Source organism: Anser anser (genome assembly GCF_964211835.1).
Source record: "Anser anser genome assembly, chromosome: 4".
Lineage (NCBI taxonomy): Eukaryota > Metazoa > Chordata > Aves > Anseriformes > Anatidae > Anser > Anser anser.
In genome coordinates this window covers 55,439,740-55,459,852 of record NC_139724.1, presented here as the reverse complement: position 1 = coordinate 55,459,852, position 20,113 = coordinate 55,439,740, and the positions used below count along the sequence as shown (strand labels likewise).

The 20,113-nt window shown below is 44.3% G+C and overlaps 1 protein-coding gene across 1 annotated transcript in view; it reads left to right on the top strand.

Moving 5' to 3' along the window:
• Window positions 1-5,253: 5,253 nt before the first annotated feature.
• NWD2 (NACHT and WD repeat domain containing 2) overlaps window positions 5,254-20,113 on the top strand; it is a 59,467-nt gene continuing 44,607 nt past the window's right edge. Inside the window, exon 1 of the mRNA XM_083835683.1 lies at window positions 5,254-5,421. Within this exon, the coding sequence (XP_083691809.1) occupies window positions 5,271-5,421 (151 nt within the window). The 5' untranslated portion in view covers window positions 5,254-5,270. The remainder of the gene's footprint in view (window positions 5,422-20,113) is intronic.

The following is a 20,113-nucleotide window of genomic DNA, read 5'->3' as shown; positions in this document are numbered from 1 at the left end:
CTTTCTAGAAGAAACCAAATGCCGGATGCTACATCCTTGTATTACATGTTCCATATCCTTATTTGAGTAGTCACTGCCATCATGAAGTTTTGTATCCTTAAAACTTCAAGCAGATGAAACCTTATGCACCTACTTCCAAAATCCAAATTTATTGGCAGGAAAATAGACCCTGAGGAACCAACATTGGAGCTACGTCACTTGTAAAATCCATTTTCTTTTGAGCAGAAATTATTTTATGACACATATTCTGTATTGTATATTCAAAATACAAAAGAGCAAAATGGAAGAAAAAAACTTTTTTTATTACTAAACCGTGCAGAGAACCTGGAGAAGTTACCAGGATTTCATTACAGACTCACTTAGAGGAAAAATGTATTTGTGAGCGAAAAACACACAAACTCAAACTCGTTCTCATTTTATGAGACCAAAGCCTATGTAGTTTAGCATCTTCTTTTGGATGTTGTCAACCAGCTGTTTCAGAGGAAGCTGAAGAACATTGCAGTGGGCCGATGTGGGCCAATTTGCCTCTCACAGCTCTCCTCATGATGTGACGCAGCGACTGACTAAAGTTGCAAAATCTAACAAAATTGAACATACGCATATTTTCAGCACTCAGAACTACGTAGAAACGGGAAGTATAAATCAAGTAGAGTTAACTGAGCCCCGAAATGGCTATAAAAGGTCCTTACAGCAACCCAGTACCATGTAAGATCTGCTAGGACATATCTTATTTCTTGCAATCAGCTTCTTGACATAAATATAAACCCAGTAAGCTTAGGCAGCCTGTCATTCCTAATTTGCAAGGATAATAATAACAGGGTTTTTTTTTAGTGAAGCATGAATTCTATGAGCTCTCGTCTCAGCACATCTGCCCCTGCTCTCCTGCCAATCCAACCACCCTTGCAAAAGCAACGCAGCCCTGTCAAGAAGAAGGCGCAGAAAAGGAACACAGAAAGTTTCTCCCCTCAGTTTCAGCAGCAGCAAGCTAAAGCAGAGACGAGAACAAATAGCTGGGATGTTCAAACAACACGACCGTGGCCACGGTTCCTGTTGGGAGGAGCTTGCTCGGCCTTGGCATCTCAGCAGCTTGGGGAGAATGACACCTGGGGGATGCACCGAGCCCTCATTAAACAGGCAGGAACAGGCGCAGAGTCACAGGGTCTCTTTCTTGCTTAAAATGTGATTTTATTGCCTCCTTTCGTCTGTCGCTCTAGGCAACTGCCTGCTCCTAAAACTGGGCCAGCTTGCTAGGGAGCTGCAAAAACCGCTCAGCTTTAAGTTAGTATTCACTAAGAGGATGCAATTCTGCACAGGAGTCCCTCAGCTTCCGCATGAAAGTGGTCAATTTGCTGACTCCTACACTTGGATCTTTGACCTGACCTCAAACTTTGCCCTGCCAAGCACTGCAAATAACTAGAGTTTGGGAAAGAAGGCAATAGGAAGGCTGAACATGCTGCCCCTGGCAGATCCAGGCTCTAAACACCTGAGGGGGTATTTTAAGTACCTAGGTCTTAGCTCAGCGGTTGTATTTTAGTGCAGGGCAAAGCGCTCCACTTGAAAGATACCATAAAAAACTCGGATATTATGACCCCGTTACATACAAAAGTGGTGACTGTAGGTCTGCCTTCACCTCAGCAGAACTGCTGAGCATGTCTCCGCTGACTCCTGTGAGAGTGAAACCAGACCATTGCTGAGCACTTTTCAACACCCCACAACACGCACTGAAGTACATATGCACAAGAACGTAAATTTAGCTTGCAGGCAGAATAAATCGGTTTCTCACAGCTATCGCAACCCTGCCCATAGCGTATCGCCCAGGTTACTGCCCAAGCTCTTCAGACTACGAGAGCTGACCCTATAGCACTCAGTTTTACACAAAACTGAACTCAGAATGCCATGCTACCTCAGACAGCCGTCTGTAAGCTGTGAACCCTTATTCATGCTGGTTTTAAGCCAAACAACTCGGTGCATTTTGTATTGATCTCTGTGGATCAGTACTACTGAGCTACACTCGCCTGTGGGACTTCTCAAGAGGTAAAGTGCTGCTCAGTGTGAATTAATGCAGGATCAGGCCATCAGGAAACAAAATAACCCAATTGTTCTCACGCGTTTTAGCAAGGGAGGCTTTCTGTAGCTTTATTCAGATAAATCTGAACTTGGAGGAAATAAGGACAGAATGATAACTGTGAAACATTCAGGTGAAAGGGGAAGATGCGTTCTGAATGCACACCAGTAGAGATCCTCTGCCACTTGGCTGATCTGTTTTTTCAGGATCAAGCCAGTAGTCATGGGTGTTTATACACAGGCTCTTGGAGAATCACAGGTCTGGTTTTATTCCTGTTGGGCACAATGGTGAGCCATCAACCTTAATGTCAGACTCTAAAGACCTGTTCCATGCCAATAAGGTCAGTGGGGAAGTCTGGGGGCCAAGCCTCCAGGCAATGTTCCTAAAGGATGCAAATCTGTGCTCGGGCAGCTTCCTCTTAACTACTTTGGGACTCAGACACAAACACTGGCTCTAAAATCTGTCTTGTAAAGTAGCATATTTTGCTGAACTATGAAATTTAGAAAATCTGTTATTCAATATGAAATTTAATAAGATATTTTTGATGTATGCTTTTATGGCAAACACAGCAGTATCCTCTCTATGATTTGTGTTTTAATGTGAATGACATGCCTTGATATTCTTTTTGTTGAATTAAAAAAGAAGTTTTTATTTTTTAAGAGAAGCTACCAACTAATCTCCAAACTGAGTTAGCCTGGAGTGCCTACATACTGACAAAGTCTCAGGTGAAGCAGTAAATTAGTTTCTCTGTACTCATTTCTTTGCCCTCTCCATTTCAGCCTCACGGTGCTTCCTTCCCAGCATTATATATACTCCAAGGGGCCGAATCGCAGGATGCAGAGCCCCGACGGCAGGCAGGCTGAGGCTGGGCAGCTGAGGAGATGACCACCCTGAGGCACCTGACCACTTCAGCCTTCGCAGCTACCACGGCAGGAAGCTGAGTCATGCATAAAGGCAACCCAGTTTACAGCTCAAAATGGCAATTTTGGGATTAGCACAGGTTCGGAGCCGCAGGGCAGGAGCCTGCAAGCTGCAAGGACTGGTTGCTTCATGTGCAGTGCAGCTGTCTCTGCCATGGGAGCTGGCGACCGGCTGGAAATGATGAGCCTGGTCCCTCTTCATCCAACCTGGGCTTGTGGGACAATGCATTCAGTTAAGAGCCAATGCTACTGTCAGTGATGTCAAAGACAAAAGTCCAAAGGAATTCAAATGATGCAAGCTCAAGTTTTCAACTTAGTAAAAATGACCGCCCAAAAGTCTCAAAAAACCACTGTTATGGCTGGCAAGGGGCAGCCCAAGGAGCTTAATCTTCCAAAGAAACTGCCTGAGAAATTTGTTGGTGATAGCTCTAAGGCAGCAGCAATATGAAGTGAGAGTCTGCGTCCTTACTGGGGGCTGCTTCCCCCAGCAAATTCGTATTTAGGGACCGCCTGGTACATTGTGCCAGAGGAGCAAAGCAGATAGCCCAGCCGACAGTCAGTCCCAGCAAAGTACGTAAGATGTAATTCAGCCTACGCTATAAATCATTTCCTTCGTGCATTCATTAACTGTCTGCAGCCTCAAGGAGCTGCTTTTCAGCTCTGTATTAAAGAAATTACCTGTTAGTGACACAAGCCAGAAAAAGGCACATCTAAGCACAGTGGCTACACAAAGGGTAAGCGAAGCGCAGATAAGCCCGATAGTTGTGTAAGCAGTGACATATATGAAGCCTCATTTCCTAGGGAATTGCATCTCATGACTGTCAGATTTTTTAACTGAATTATACCAAAGCTTCAGGCTTGTCTTACATGGAGCATCAAGCAACCCACAGAGGAGGGAAATACGCACGCCTACCACGAAAGGCTTCAAGTGAGATTTGATCCTTATTGGACACCCCAGAATCCTACAGGAATAGACTTTTTGATTGAAAGGGGGATTTTCCAATTCCTAGGCACTCTGAAATTGTTCCACGACACCACCACAAGCTTTCTGTCCGGTGACACTGCAATACTAATGGCTGAGATGTACGCTGTATACTTTTACTCTTTGCACATAAATGCGCTCTCCCCTGCCCAGCCAAGCTCACGTGAACGTTACCTAAGAGTTAATATCTTAAAATTTGCCCCTCGGTTGAAATTGGCCCCAAATTTATGGGGTGTGGAACTGATAAAGCAACAGCGAGCGAACAGCGGCAAAATTACTCCCTTGCACGCCCATGCAAACGCGCATGGCGTGCAACTTCGCACGCCCTGCAGAAACCAGGGTGCAAGAGGGTTGTGCCCAGCGCCCCGGGCACCCCCTGGCCCCCCAACTCCGCTCCCCAAGGGGAGCCGAGCACTCTGCTCCCCCAGCCCCGGGGTGGCTGAGGGCCGTACCACGCCCGGCCCGTACCGCGACACGCACCGCGCCCGCCCTGCGCCACGCGTGGCTGTCCGCGCACGAGCCCCGCGCGGCGCTGCCCACGTGCGACGGGCTATATAGGCAGCGCCGCCCGCCTCGCTCGCTTCTCCCTCCAGCCCTTCCAGCGCGCTCAGGCGCTTCCACGCCCGCCCGCCGAGGCGGCACCGCCGGGACCGGGACCCCCCGCATCCTCCCGAGCCCAACCCAACCCAAACCCCAACCCCGACCCCAGCCCGGCCGGGCCCCTCCCCGGGCGGTCCCCGAGCTGTGCAGCCCGGCCCGGGCCCGCCGCCCCCCCGCCGCCCGCCCCTGGGCGCCGCCCGACGGGACGCCCCGCCGCCCGCTGCTGCTGCTGCTGCACGGGGGCCGCCCGGCGCCGCTCGCTGCGACCGGCCCCTTTCGTTCTTCAGAGCCTTCGTGCCGATAAATAACTGATTAAAAAGGAAAAGAACAAAAGGAAGGGGGAAGCAGCACGAGCATCCTGCCGTTGTACCTCCGCAGCCGGGACTCCTGCAGACGCAAGGAGGGCGCTGAACTCTTGCGAGCCCGGAGGATGCGCCGCCGGCACTTTTCCTATAAAAATCCGGCCCGGGGGCCCTGAAGCGCTCGGAGGAGGGCGGGCGCCGCGGGGCTGCCCGCAGCCCACCCCGCCGGGACCAGACACGCCGCCGCGGGGCTCGGCCGCCAAACTTTCTCCCCGCCGCCCAGGAGGCAGCGCAGGGGCCGCATGGCCGCCGCCGCCCGGCCGCCGGCCGCCGCCAGCAGCAGCAGCAGCAGCAGCAGCAGCGCGGGCCGGGGACTGCCGTGAGCCCTGCGGCGCGGCGCCATGTGGGCGGCCGGGGCGGGCGGCAGGCTGCCCTGCCCGCGGGACGCCGCGCTGCGGCGGGCGGCCTTCGCCGGCAACCTGGCGGCGCTGCCGGCCCACCTGGTGCCGAGCGGCAGGAGCGTCCGCGTCTTCATCAGCGCCAACCCCGAAGGTAACCCGGCCGCCCGGCTCGGCACGGCCCGGCTCGGCCCCGCCGCGGCTCCCCCTGCCGCCCGCAGGCCCCTCGGACCCCGTGCCCCGGCCCCGGGGGGGGTTCCTCACGTCCCGTCCCCACAGCAGCCGGGAGGATCAAGGCTCCCGGCCTGGGCCCGCAGGGGGGGTGGTGGTGGTAGCGGTGGTAGTGGTACTGGTTGTGGTGGTGGTGGTCGTGGTGGTGGTGGTGATGGTCATGGTACTGGTTGTGGTGGTGCTACTGGTTGTGGTGATGGTGGTGGTGGGGAGGCTCTTTTGGACAGAGCAGTTCTAGTGCCATAAATTCAGGGTCACATATTACAACTGCTTAGCCCTCCTGCTGCTGAAAGCCCTTTTTGAGGTTAGCCGTGGTACCGGCTGTTTGCATGCGGCCCGGAGGTGTTGTCCCGCTCGTAAGGATGAAGTTGCCAGAGCGTATTGCCACCCGGCGCGAGGAAACCATAAATCAGGCAGTGGCACCTCTGACATTTCTTGCCTCTAAAGATAAGCCGGCTGTATTCACAATTCTCTCTCACACCACCACCCACCACCGTCCCCCCCAGCGCTTCTAATTCAACAGTACTGTCACCCTTTGTGCAAACACCGCAGATCTGAAAATCATGCCTGCAATGACAAAAACGTTTGATTTCTGAAGTGAAAATTGCCTTGGCACGAATACTTAAATGAGCAAAAAAAGTGGGCATCGCACTGGCTTGAGTTAATCCCGCACCTCCAGCTCTCCCGAGTTGCTCTCAGCTCTTGTATCCGAGATCCCTGCGTGCTTTAAGAGCCCTTCCTTTAAGGAGGGCATTAAAATGCTTGCAGCTCATTGTTGCAAGCTAAGCAAAGATATAACTGGTGATAATCAGGGGAAAAAATGTTTAATTGGCTCCGAAAGAAAACTGGTGTGAATTTTTAGAAGGGATGTTACTCATTGGAGATGGGATTTCTGCCAGCATTCCCTCCACGGTGCCGATGCCTCCGTATTTGACGTGAATGGCATTTATCGTCAGGTTAGCTTGGTATGTTGGCTGCATACTTGCTAAGCTAAAAAACCACTAAACTCGTTCTGAAAGTGGCGTTTTGAAGCCATCTATATCCCTTTGCAGGATTTTGCCCTGGTGGTGTCATTTCCAAATTTTAACCTGAAAAAACCCTAAGAGGCAGGAAATAACTCAGTCACCTGAGAATTATTTGCACTGGCTTCTTTGTAGGCTCACATGGTCACAGCGATCAACACCCCTCATTTCCAAAATTTTATCTGCAGCATTCCTCCTGCTTTTAGAAATGATAGTGTGGGATAGAAATTTCAGAGTGGGTATGGATTTTAATTACCAAAGTGAGACACATGGGTGAGGAATTAGGGGCTGCAAGGCATGAGGAGCAGCCATGACTATTTATTATCAATGATAGCACTGACGCAGAAGTATTAGTAACTGCATGTGACCTTATGAAAAGACTGTATTGATAAACAAGCAAAAGTCGTCTACGGTGGGAATTAGGTATCATCTAGTAAACTACTTGGAAGCAGAAGTGCTCTTTGCAAAAAAATCCTGAAGAGTTCAAAATGCAAGAGTGTTGGGGGAAAGAAAAAGGTTAAATTCTTCCTACTCAGTAAACCATCTAGCATGCTCAGGCTACAGCAAATGTCTCCGAAGCCTTCCTTGTTAATTTTCTGCCCATCAGTGCCTTGGTGCCCCTTCCTCGTGGCGCTGAGGGTGGCAGGACAGAAGGAGGGGGCTGCCAACCCCCCACCTCCATCGGCAGCTGTGCGCGGCGGTGCCGGAGGAGCTCGGGGACTAACACTGCTGCCGCTCGCAGGAAGACTTCCAACTTTGCACAGACTTAAAATAACACTTCTCTTGAATTGCATCCGTTTAATAAGTGGATATTGGAGAGCTCTGATGAATCAGGGCTTGGTCCGTTCTTTAAGGGCATACCTTAGTGTGACTTAAAAATATTTTTATAATGCAACTTGGAAAGTGGTTATTTGTAAAATAGAACAGAAATCCCTAAAAAATAGATCAGAAATCCTTAAAAACAAGAAGCAACAGTGAGCATGACTAACAGGAACAGAATTACTTCATTTTACAGCCCCTTGTCTTCTAGACCAAATTTTGTAGATAAGTCAAACTGTTTTTCTCTAGCAATTAGCAGTATTTTCTTGCTCAAATTGTTGGCATTAATTAATCATTCTCCATATCACTGAAGATGATTGGATCCTTAGAAACATTAAGGCTCCTTTATTATTTGAATATAAATAGGTTTGTTTTCTTGTTTCAGTAGATATAAGCAATCAGGCATATTTTAAATACATCTTTGGACTAATAGACATTGAAGATTTTACTTTAAATATCTATCACTTGTCGTAAGATATTTTGGTTGCTTCAAGCTGAGAGGGGAAGTTACATTCGTCTGATTGTAATAAGTGCTTTTACTGTTTCCTGTCGGAATCTGTGGACTGTCACGGCAATCAGTTAATGTCAGTTTATTTACTGCTCAGTAGTGCCTATGCAATGCCTTCCACTGGTGTACAGCTCATGTTTAATCTGACAGGTGCAAACTTCCAGACAACCCCCCCTCATGCTGAGCGGTGACAGCAGTGCTATATGGATTCGGACCGTGCCGGTGACTCTTGTCACTGCTTGAAGCAGAAAATCAAGTTACAAAGTTTGCTGTTTTGAGAAATTATATGAGGGTAGAAGGTAATGCAAATCCTGGTTGAAACTGACGCCTTCAGCAGAGTTAGGGATTTCCCTTTTGGAAATGAAGTCCTGTGAATTGGGACATACAGTCAAATTCAGATCATTTTAACTCCTTGTGGCTCTTCTGGCAGCAGGGAAGTTAGCCCTTTGCTAGTTCTAGTTAGGGTCTAGTTATTGCTTCAATTAGTTAAGACATCAGTCATTTTTTACTTCAAGCTCTTTATGTTTTAGTTGGGAGGGAGCCTTTCATGTCTGGGAAGACACAAATATAGCAGAGAGAAATGAATGCGTTAAAGAGGGGTGCGTGTAAAACCAAATCCTACACACAGGTGGTTTCATGGAAGACAGATTGATAATGCCTTCACGTAGCATGAATATGTCCTGACATAGGTGGTGTCAGCCACCCTTACCTGAAAGGGTAGGTAGGGCTTAACTTGCACCCAGCACTTCAGGTGGGAAGGCTGCTGACTTTTCCATCCATTCTTCCAGCTGATTACAGCGCTCTTCTCCATGCAGCGCCTCTGAATACTTCGTAAGTTCCAGCACAGAATTTCTTTTTTTCTGCGTCTTGACAATTAACGTCTGGGTCTTGACAAGGCTGCTTTTTCAAAACATTTCGCCTGTAGCAACAGAAGCAATTGTGTTGAGATCGTGAACAAACTTTGTTTTAAAAGCCCTTCTAATAAAGAAAGTCTATGCTCATGGGTTCTGTTCCTCCGATGGCCATTTAAAGTTTCAAATATTAAAACTATTTAATAATATAATGTTGGAGGGGTAATAATAGATTGCGATCGTTTTTTAATGGCTCCATTGTACAAACAGTATAAAACTAACCTGTACATTTTGAACTTCACCAGTTTCCCCTTAGACTGTCTGAGATTTCCTTGTGTTACACTATTGAATGAGTTTGAGTTTCTTGAGTTATTACAAGTTGTCCAACTTGGCTTATTTTCCAGTGACGTGCTTAATCCAGGACATTGTATTAATATGAAAAACACTTAGTTGGAATAAAGCACAAATGTTCAGTGCCCAATTTATGTATTTTCTTGTGATACATAAGGCAAAATTCTCACCTGCAGTTAGTTTTGTTGACTAGACGAGAATCATTCCTATAACTGATGACTGCAGAAATGAGTCTTAGTAATGTTTTTGTTTGGACCTGTTGTTATAGGCCGCTTTGCAGGAATTACATGTATTTTTACACGTTGATGTAAACAGGAAAGGAAAACTAAAATGTTGTGTGCATTTGTGGTTCACTGTTAATGAACATAAGGGTGGATAACTCATAACAGACGAAGAATTGTGATTGCTTTAGTTGCTATGTAATTGCCATATGTGATAAGCGAAAGGTATAACTTTTGATTCTTAGCATATTCCAGGCATATTTTTACCTGAAATCTTGTGCTTCTCTTAAGAAAAATATAACTAAGGCAATGGTAATGTTAATACTCCAAAGCCAGAATAATACCATTAATGATGGTCCATTTTGTCCAGCCCCAAAATCCCATATGGTGTCCCTGCTTGGATATGTTGCATGAAGATCTTTTTATAAAGACAATTTTATATAATCTGGGTGGAATTTATTCCTTAGCTAAATTAAAACACAGATGTTCAAGGGTATGAAATTGCAAGGGAGGTGTTGCGGAGATGTGGAGACAAATAACTCCAGGACTTTTTTTGCGCTAAGTGTTAGTTCTGGTTACCTAACTTTGTACCTATTTATGGTTTTACGTGACACACATCACTGTAGTGTTTGAGAGCTACAAACCCAGCTACACTTGGAAAAAAAATCAACACTTTTAAAGGCAAACTTGAGTAGATATCTCAGTGTTCAGGAGAGCAACATGATTCAAGTATCTGGTTTTGGTACAAGCCCTGATTGAAGTATGCCTTACTTAAGGAGACCCAGTGGTCAGACACCTACAGTTCAGTAAGCTTGGAAAAAAGCTGGCCATTTTCAGTATTTCTACTTCTATGCGAACTTTTCTCTCTTACCTCTCATGCCACAGAACCACCTTTGGTGTCAGCATAGTTGAGCAGAAAGCAAGGTCTGACTTTCCTTTTGGTTGTAGGACCAAATCTCACGTTGGCTGTAACGCCTTTTGCAAGGCAGGGCAGGTACATCCGAACCGGACTCAGTACTAGGCAATCTTTTGCTGAGCAAAACTGCCAGAAAACCAGTCATTTTCCTGCTAAGTAACATCTGATATTGTGAGCTCCAAAAGTTTACATTAGGTATTTACCCCACCTAGGTAAAAAACAAACAAACAAACAAACCAAAAATAAACAGGACTTAACATTTTTAACTGCATGACAGTTATTTAAATACATTAAAAAGCACTTAACATTTCTTTTTCTATGGAATCATATAAAGTGTATAAAATGGTATGAATGTATGTACAAAAACACAAACCTCAGTGCTGTGGGCAGTTCTCAAACTTGCTGCTAGCACAGGAGAACTGGGTATTTATGTTCAAAAGGCAACACTCACCGTTGTAATACTAGCAATACTGAAGAACAGACTGGGTTGTGTTAAATGCTATTGTAGCAGTAAGAGCCTTACAGAGGAGTTTAGATTTTATCCAGAAGTACACTTGTAAACCTTCAGGTTTGTATGCATTTACAACTTAGGTTCTATAACCATTTTTTGTGCCATTGAAAAAATCATATTAAAACAGAGCAGAACCTACCGTTTCTTTTCTTACTTTGTAACTTTACTAATAGTGTTTTATTTCTTCAGATATCTTTGCATGATTAGTCCTATGTATTTTATGCTCGCATCCTTTTATTAAACAAGAATACAGCACAGTCAAGACGTGTGTAGGGCACTGGAGCCTGCCCTGCTCTTGAGCAGAATGGTCACCCTTGCCATGAGAGGTGACGAGGAGCTTGAGGCCCCTGTATTCTTCACGTAGTATGTAAGTAGAGTGAGGGAATATGAAACACAGGCGCAATTTCCACGTGTTACTAATACCGCAAATACTACGTTAGGTGATGGACAACAGCAGTACGGAGTGGAGCCGTTGCTGTGAGCCTCTCCGCCAGCAAGGTGCAAGACGTGGCAGGAGACAAGAGGCGGCAATGCGCAGGCAGCATCACGTTGCCTTTCCTGGTCCGCACCAAGCAGCTTCTCTGCTGCCTGGCCAGGGGCAGCGGGGTGCCCTTCAGCTGAGCAGCAGCCTGCTGTGCAGCAGGCCAGCTAGGATTCCTACGGCTTGCTCTTAAGGAGACCACATGTCTTCTGTGACGGGATTCGTGTCCCACCAAGACAAGAACAGTGTATTGCAACAGGGACGGCGTTTGGTGTCCTCTCTCTGAAGCTATGCACTGAAATAACTCCGGTTAGTAAACCTACATGTATGTCTGCGTGGGCATATGCGTGTTCACAAAGTGTGAACGCACAAGACAAAATCCTACATTAGCCTTTAAAATACTTATTACAGAAGGAAAACTTCAGATCCAGAAGTTACTGAGCTTCTAACTCAAGCTATGACAGTAGGTTTTTTCATGTGAAACAATAGAAATTTCTTTGAATTTTTCATCTGGGTGTTTTGTGATAGGATATCCTTTCAGGCTGCAGTCATAATACACTGCCAATATTTAGCCACCAATAATTTAAGGTTTTTATATACTGAATGTGGTAGATATAATGTAGTTGTAGACAGTCATATGTAAGGAATACAGAAAATTCTGGCAGTTTTTAATACAGGCAGTGGGGTTCAAGACAGCTGCTTTATCCCCTTACTGGAATTTTAATTAAAGAAGGATAATAACAGATAGAATTAGAAAACCCAATTTAATCACGGTTGTACCAGTGCAACTCTAAAATAACTCCACTGGCCTGATGCTAATCTTATTAATTTAGGTCTTGTATCAGAGAGAGGCTCTTACTTCCAAAATCTTTAGCCAAAAGAGGAGTAGGGCTAAATCAGTGGCAGCGGAAAGTGGGGAGTGCAGCAGGGTACTGTGGAGGGAGCCCCGAGTCCTTGCAGGCTGCGGTGTGCGTGCCACTGCATCAGGCAATGAGATGTGCTGCACAGCCCTCTTGTAACACCCCGACACCACCACGATCACCTGTCCCTCATCCACCTGCTCTTAAACTACCTCTGTGAGCACCCCCTGAGACCCGTTCTCAGAGACAAGATGCTGCGCTGCACAGACGTTGTTACTGGTCAGCTGCAGTCATTCCTGTGCAGAATCCGGATCTCGAGAAGAAAGTCTTTTTTATAGACTAGATTTATCAAGGAGGAAAGACTAGGAAATGGTAGGACTTCACACAGGACTTAATCCAGAGCCATGCTGTTGCATATCAGCCATTGGGACTGATCACATAGCTGAAGAGATGAGATTTCAAATTGTCAAAGACTGGAAAATGGGATTGTACAACCTGTTCATAGTGTTTGCTTGCTTGGGTGGCATAGCTGCAGTCTTCAGTATAGTAACACACACCTGTAGTATGGTTAAATAGTCAAAAATGTTTATTAATAGAGTCCATCTCACTCTTAATAGCAATTAGGTTCATCAAACAAGGCTCATCTCTGCATTGTAAATTTCCAGCTCCGTCCGCCAGCCCTCTGTTACTCTTCCTGAAGCAGGTATTGAGACACATCCTCAGTGCAGTGCATGTATGATGCGTAGCAACGTTATTTATTAGATGAATATTTAGAGTCTATAATGAGTAACATTTTTACAGAACATTAAGATGAAATGAGAATTAATGACTGAGAGCCCTGTCTGGACAGCCTTCATTTCAAGCAACTCCCCAGCTGTAGCGTTGCCTCTGGGCCAGGCGGTGCTGATGCCTAGACCCTTCGATGTGCTCATGTTATTTATTACAGAGCAGTTGCATTTCTTAGAAGCCACAGCACGCACTTTATAAAAGGACCAAATAGGCATTCGGAAGCATAAAGAAGCACAAATTTAAAAATCAATGGCAAACTCAATGTTTTGTGCAAACCCTCTAAACCCCTTCTTTAGGATAGTGGTCCCACTATATATTATCTGCTAGTTAGTATTGTTTATTTGTGTTCTACAAGGCTGATGCCTGACCGTGCAACATAGGCACTTTAGGGTGAATGTAACAGAAGCCCTGACACTGCCTCAGTTTGCACATGTATTCACAAGTGATCTCACTGACTGGATTTTATTAGATTGATGGCTCTCCATCTTAAAAGAAATCTCAAATAACCACGTGGGTTTAATACTCATAGATGACAGAATTTATCCATGTTCGTAGTTATGCACATCAGCTATTCTAAGATAAACAAGAAGCAAATGCAGTAAGGTCAGACATAGTGAGCCCAATGGAGCCTGCTATTCTTCCTGACAGTTTCAGATGCACAACAGAAGAAAATGAGATCACAGGGACAAAATGACAAAGATCTTTGTGTTTAATAATCCGTGAGATCCTTTGCTTCCGTGAGTTTGTCTAATTGCTTCACTAATTAGTCAATAGTCTTGGTGTTAGCAATAACCTTTGAAATGTTGGAAGTTTTGAAACAGTCTGTTGCTCACTGAAATGCCTTACTACTCACTTCAGTGCGAATTTTGTACGAGCATGGCAGTGCATATTCAGCCAAAGAAGAGATCTCAAAATACAGAAGTGGAAATATCTGTGGAGTAGGCGTACCTAAAAACAAATCTCCCTAAAAGAGTAATTCTTTCCACAAGCATCATTGTAAATGATCCATTTTTGTCTATCTTTACACGGGGAGCGAGGTTAATTGTGAAGACCTCGTTATCGGAATGTTCTTATTTCCATATATGAAAATGGAGCCATACTAAGAAATAAATAAGGAAATTACAGTGTTCAATAATGTCAGGAGTCTAAGGTACAGAGTCTAATCTAAAGGAGTCCTGTGTGTCCTAAGAGTCAAATTTAGGGGTTATTTTGTTACTAACAGTTTTCCTCACCTTCCTGTGCCAGCAGGAGACATCTGGAGGATCTTGCCTTACCGTGATCATCAAACATAACATAAATCATGTGTGACTGCTTTATAAATGCTTTCCTTAAAATGAAGGATTCGTCTTTTTATTTTTTCATACCTGCTGTGGTTTAATAAAGGCCACGTGAATTCTAGAAATCAGAGGGAAAATATTTTCTTTCTTGATAAATAATCCTGGTGGCTAGCATCATAGAGAATAGTCTATATTGTTCTGGCAAGACTAAGTTATTTTTTCTGAAGAAAACAGCTGTTTTTCTTCTTCATTTTCCACCCCATCATATTTGCAATAGCTCAGACACTGAGACCAGTGAACAGTAAGCAGTGGCTTTCTTTTTGGTTCTCAGATTCCTTTTTAGTTACTCGTAAATGTTAGGAGAATGATGAAATCCCATTATTGTTTGGTAATGGTCTTGATTTACTTATATATTCATTGGATTACATTTAAAAGTGATGAAGATTTATGCAATGTTGTTGAAGCATTTCTATTTATGTAATCCTGTATTTGGCATATCAAGGCAGTAGCAAAGTCTGTATGACGATTTACTTTGAAATACAAGTTATTTACAACATGGGATTATAAAGAATTAAGCATTCTTTGCTGAGCAAAATGAATGCAGTTGAGTTAAATGACATGCCATTTTAACCAGAAATATGACCACAGCACCGTATCAGAGGTCAAAGGACCTCTGTTATGAGGACAGAGGACCCCAGGCAGAGGACAGAGGACCCCAGGCAGTTCTTTTGTTATGCAGCTATTTATTGTTTTGCAAATCGTAGAAGAGGAGGCTGTAAGGGACCTCTCCTGGCCTTTGGATTTCTCCTCCAGCCTGCGGCAGGCTCAAATATACCTGTGCCATTCTTCACAGAAGATGGTCTAACTTTTAATGACAGCTCCACCGTCTCCACACCAGTTAAGGAAACACACAGGAAAATGGACTATGCAGTGTACAGCTGCACTGTTTCTTCCATAGCACTACTGGTAGTGCTTATAGTGACATATACAGGCAGAAAATAAGCTCATTAGTCAATAAAAACTACCAAAGATAAAAAATTCCCTGAAAATTTCCTTGCTTGCAATGAATTTCATTAGCTTTCACTAGTGAATGTCATTATTCATAAATTTTTCAAATCCAGTTCCTGCCTGTTCATTATTTTGCCGTGTCAGGAAGCTGGTCTATGCATCCGAGCAAAATACAGATAATAATATAAAGCAATAATCTGCCATAAAGGTTATTTTACCACAGATGTATGTCCTGCAGTAGACTGCATGTTTCAGGTGAAGCTTTCCCTCAATTGAGGCATTTTTGAAGTGTCTAATAGCTCCTGTTACTGCTTTTCCTTTGATGGGTTCATTTACGAATGGGAGTAGGAGACTCATTTACAGGATTTCTCATATTGAGCTGATTATCTGTTCTTATCTAGGATCCTCATATTTGGGATTCATGTCATTTTGTCAGGTCTGTTTAATGTCAGTCAATGAGTTAAAAACATTTTTTCAAAAGACAATGGAAGATGGGTGTGTAAGAGAGATCATCATATATTCTTCCTTCCTTTAGAAAACAGGGGTAAAATGATCTCCTTACATACTACCTGTTTTAATTATGGATTTTCTGTTTTATGCTTTCTATAATCAACTGCGCATAATACTATGTAATTCCATTGAGCACTTCTGTCGCTGGTGTATTATTCTAGCATTAATACCACAGTCAGTTCCTCATAGTCATTATGCAAATTCAGAATCATTTCAAATAAAAGATACAAGGTCCCAAGTTGTGGGCTCGATTGTGGTTAACCGTATGTGGGTGCAGAAGGAAAATATGACTTGCACATTGTCTTTTTATCTGTTCTGTGGCCAAGGTACAAACACCTTCATAGGTTGTGTTGAAGACTGTTAGTGTCTGGCAGTGCTAGAAATGGAAATGAAGTCGAGTCCATCCTTTCAACCATCTTCCACACTGCTATTGAGAGTATAGCATCATAAAAGATCTTTATCCTCCTTTAAAGGTCATTATGGCTCATGGGGGTAGCATCCATCAAAATTCCCTGGTCAGAATATTCCGTGTGAATAGGTCGGTGTGCATCTCAGCGCTAACTGCTGCGTTTCTTTCAGAACTCCTTCTGTTTGTAATGGTTTTCCTGTCTCAAAGGACTTTTGGATTACAATGCCTTCGCTTGTCTTTCTTATGCTTCTGCACAGATTGTTAGTTAATGGGATTGTTTTCTGTATGGGAAACATAACATTTATGCTCACATCATTGTGACACAAGGGGGCTTAGTAGAAAACTTGAATTTGCGTTACATGGTGCACTGAACGTGCTGCATGACATTCCTGCTGCAGCGCAGTTACGATGTCGTGGGGGGGGCACAAAATCCCTGTAGCAGCAGAGGGACTGAACGCGCCAACCTGTGTGCACTGAGGCATGACCGTCCGTGTGCCTTCTTTACGTCCCCTTGACTTCCTGCAAACAAACCATTGTGAAAAATACACTCTGAGTACTTTCAAGTCCCCCTCTGTAAGAATAATAGTTAATATTCATATCATTATTTTCAAAATAAAAGCAAAAAGCTGGGAAAGACAGCTAAAGTCATTCCAAAGCACTAGTTTGGAAGGCAGCCTGGAGTTTGGTCACCGAGTAATTAACTTGGTATGCCACCTCTGGATGTTCTTCAATTGTGAAATTCTATATCGCACTTGTGAAAGGTAAAAACCTCTGGGAGGTGTTTGCGAGAAGCTGGACTTAGTTGTTTTGATTACATCTTCGCAAAAGGAGCAAGTGATCGGTACGTGTGTTGTTCTTTTTCAATTGCTAACTCAAGATTATTAACATACAAATTTGCTGTTATCTTAATAAGTCATCAACTAACTGTGGGTAGCAAGAAAAATTAATAAAATCAGGGAGGAAACAAAATCGAGTCACAAAGATAATGGAATCATAAAAACAGCTGCATTAGAAAAATTAAAAACAGCCCTTCCGGTTAGATTACATAACCTTCGCAAAAGATCACGCTTAGATGAATCATGAGGATCGGGAAGGGGGAACAGGGGCAGAAGAAGTCAGTCCATCCTGCTGCGTCTGTCAGTCGCTGGGTGCCTTTGGGGGCTTGCACCCCGTGTCGGAGGGAGGCAGCTGTGCGGGGTCCTGGGTCTTGGTGGCCTCTGCTGCAGGCCCTGCCCGGAGTTCTCCCCTCGGCCTCAAAGCTGGGCGCTGTCATACAGCACTGGCACGGGGGTGCCTGTGGCACGGCAGAACCTGTCTGTGTGCAAGGGCAGGAGAAATCGATGGAGATGCTCTCCTCTAGACAAGGCATGGTTGAATTTTGGCACCCCCCCCCCCTCCCCACCCACCCAGGCCTGTTCTCTTGCAGATGCTCTCCCTTGCCGGCAGCGTCGGGTAGTTTCTTCTTCTTCAGTAACTGCTTCTGCCGCAGCCCCGTGCTGCTCTTAATGTGCTGTGATGTTACTTGATAGTCCTCCCTGCGTAGTATTAAGAAAAGAACTACTGCAGAGAGAAAACTCCTGCTTTATTGATGTAGGCCTAGCTCCCCAGTAGTGAGTGTCACTTCTGTGGGTATCTCAGCGCCCATCACTCTCGAAGCCCCACAGTTGGCTAGATTTGACCGCCAGGCTTTCCCAGCTGGCCCACCAGGCTGCAGCCATGTTGTAGTGACCCAGGGCACAGCCGTTTTCTCCAACCTGAGGAACGAGTTCAGAGAAGAGGGGCGCAGCTTCACCAACGGCCTCACAGGGCTTGTCCGCAGCTTCATGGTGCCAGGTGTAAAGCCACGCAGGAGCATTTATTGGAATTTCTTCAAAACAAGATGTGCTTAATGGGCCTGTACTGGTCTGTACCTTGAAATGTATGTGTGGGTCTTGCTTTCACTTTGTTTTGGTTTTGTTGTTTTTATGGCTCTCCTGTTTCATGCCTTCCCAAACCCTGCAACATAGTATTTTGTTTGCCTCCAACACTTGAATCTGCAGGGTGGTGAGGAGACTCAATGTCTGTGAGATGCCGTGGTCATATCGATCGCAACCATATCCTTCCCTCAAGCGCTTTGGTAACATACCCTGATCGGTTTCTCTTGGGTCTAGTGATGGCAGAAAGAAACGGTACAGCTACCACTGCACACACAACTTAATTGTTTAAAACATTTTCCAGTATTGTACAGCATTTTTTTCCTGTTTTATAGGTAATTCCGTAACTTTTTTGTTATGATGAATGAGTAGGATTTTTGCATATATCTTTGTTACTGCACTGGTCCTTTGTATATGTTCTGCTACGCAGCTTTGCGCAGCTCATTCCGAGATCCTCTTTTAGATTTCAGAAGTTTTTCTTTGACATTAATTTTGATTATAGTTGCAAATTCCTGTCCTTGCAGGCTTTGCTGTTTTCCACTGCTTAGTTGTAATAAGCTTTGGTGTTCTGCAGAGGTAATTTTCAGACTTAATTTTGGTGTCTCTAAATGTGCTGTGTCTTCAGTTTCTCCTGTCACATCATTTAATTGTATGACAATAATTGCTTGTAAATTGTCATGTTTTCAAGAGCCTTTCCTAGTTTGCATTATTAAATGAAAGAATTAGATTTTGTTGAATTCTTCCACTTGTGCAGCTTGCAGAATGCAGCATTCTCCCTCCTGGAGAGATTCTGCCTTCAGCCCATGGTGCTGCTAAAGCTCCCACTGTGCTTTGGCATCTGCATGCAAATATTTGCATTTGCACAGTTTGCTACACGTCATTTCTGAGGGATGTAAGGATGCTCAGGCACCCAAGCTACAATCCAGGAACTGTTTGCACAGTCTGGAAAGGATTGCTGGGCAGCCTTTTTTTTTTTTCTCTTTACTTTAAGAACATGGAAGGGCAGCTCTGTCCCCCAGAGTTAATGTGAGGTTGGTTGTAAGGATAAAATTCAGCTTCAGAGTCCTCTCCAATACCATACCCACTAGATTTCATGTTTATTTACTTTTTTTTTTTATGAATCGAAGGGTTTAATCCAAACTCTACGGGAGTCAGTAAGACATCAAAAGGTGCGGCATTCCAATTCGTGCCACAAGTATAGAACCTCATTTAGGATTCACTGAGACTAACAGATCTTTCCATTAACTTCACTGACCTTTGGATCAGGCTCCAAATTTGTTGCGTGTAAGCATATTACACCCATAACAAAACTTAGAACTCTCAGAAAATAACATTTGTTTTACATTGGAAAATTATCTTGGTGAATAATCAGTATATTTGTGTTGAAAGACGACTGGTATTTGGATGTAGGAACAGCTTTTCCCTTCTGTCATGTGAATTCCATACTGATATTTCCCCTAAATTCTGTATTTTAACATGAGTCGTGACCCATTTATTTTACCAATTGCCTCCTTTTTTAAATATATATATATTGAGAGCTGGGTGTAATTGCTAAGCCAATAGGTGGCACTGGTTAATCACATTAACAGTCAAGATGCAGGGTATTCTATAAGAAGTCACTGTGAAGTGTAGCCAACTATTAAAGTGTATATTTTGAAAATTAATAAATAAATGTTCTATATATGCTTTAAATTTGTCATCTCACAGAACTGATAGAAGGGAAAATTTCAAACAAATATGTTTAAAAACTGCATCTCAGTAAAAAGGGCCATTGTTTGATGTGGGGCTAAAAAAGAAGAGCTAATACATTCTGATGTCGATCACAAATTTGAAGGCTCAACCTTGTCATTTCTTAACAACTGAGAGACACATTCCAGTATTACTTGCTAGTTTAATGTTGTTTTCCATTACTTCTACTGACTTGAAGCCAAGTAGCCATTCCTTTGGGCTCAAATGCTCAGCCTACTGTTGTATTTCTATTTATTTTTTAAGAACTGTGAAGGCTGAGGAAAGGGAGATGCCACCAATGTTATTATACAATAGCCAGGTGGCTAGAGCGCTAACCCATTCTGCACCCACCATCAGGCCATGTTAGGACAAGCAGCTGTGTGCAACACTGCAGTAGTGTTGCAGTGTTTTGCTAGTCAGAATTTGGAGAGTTGCAATCCG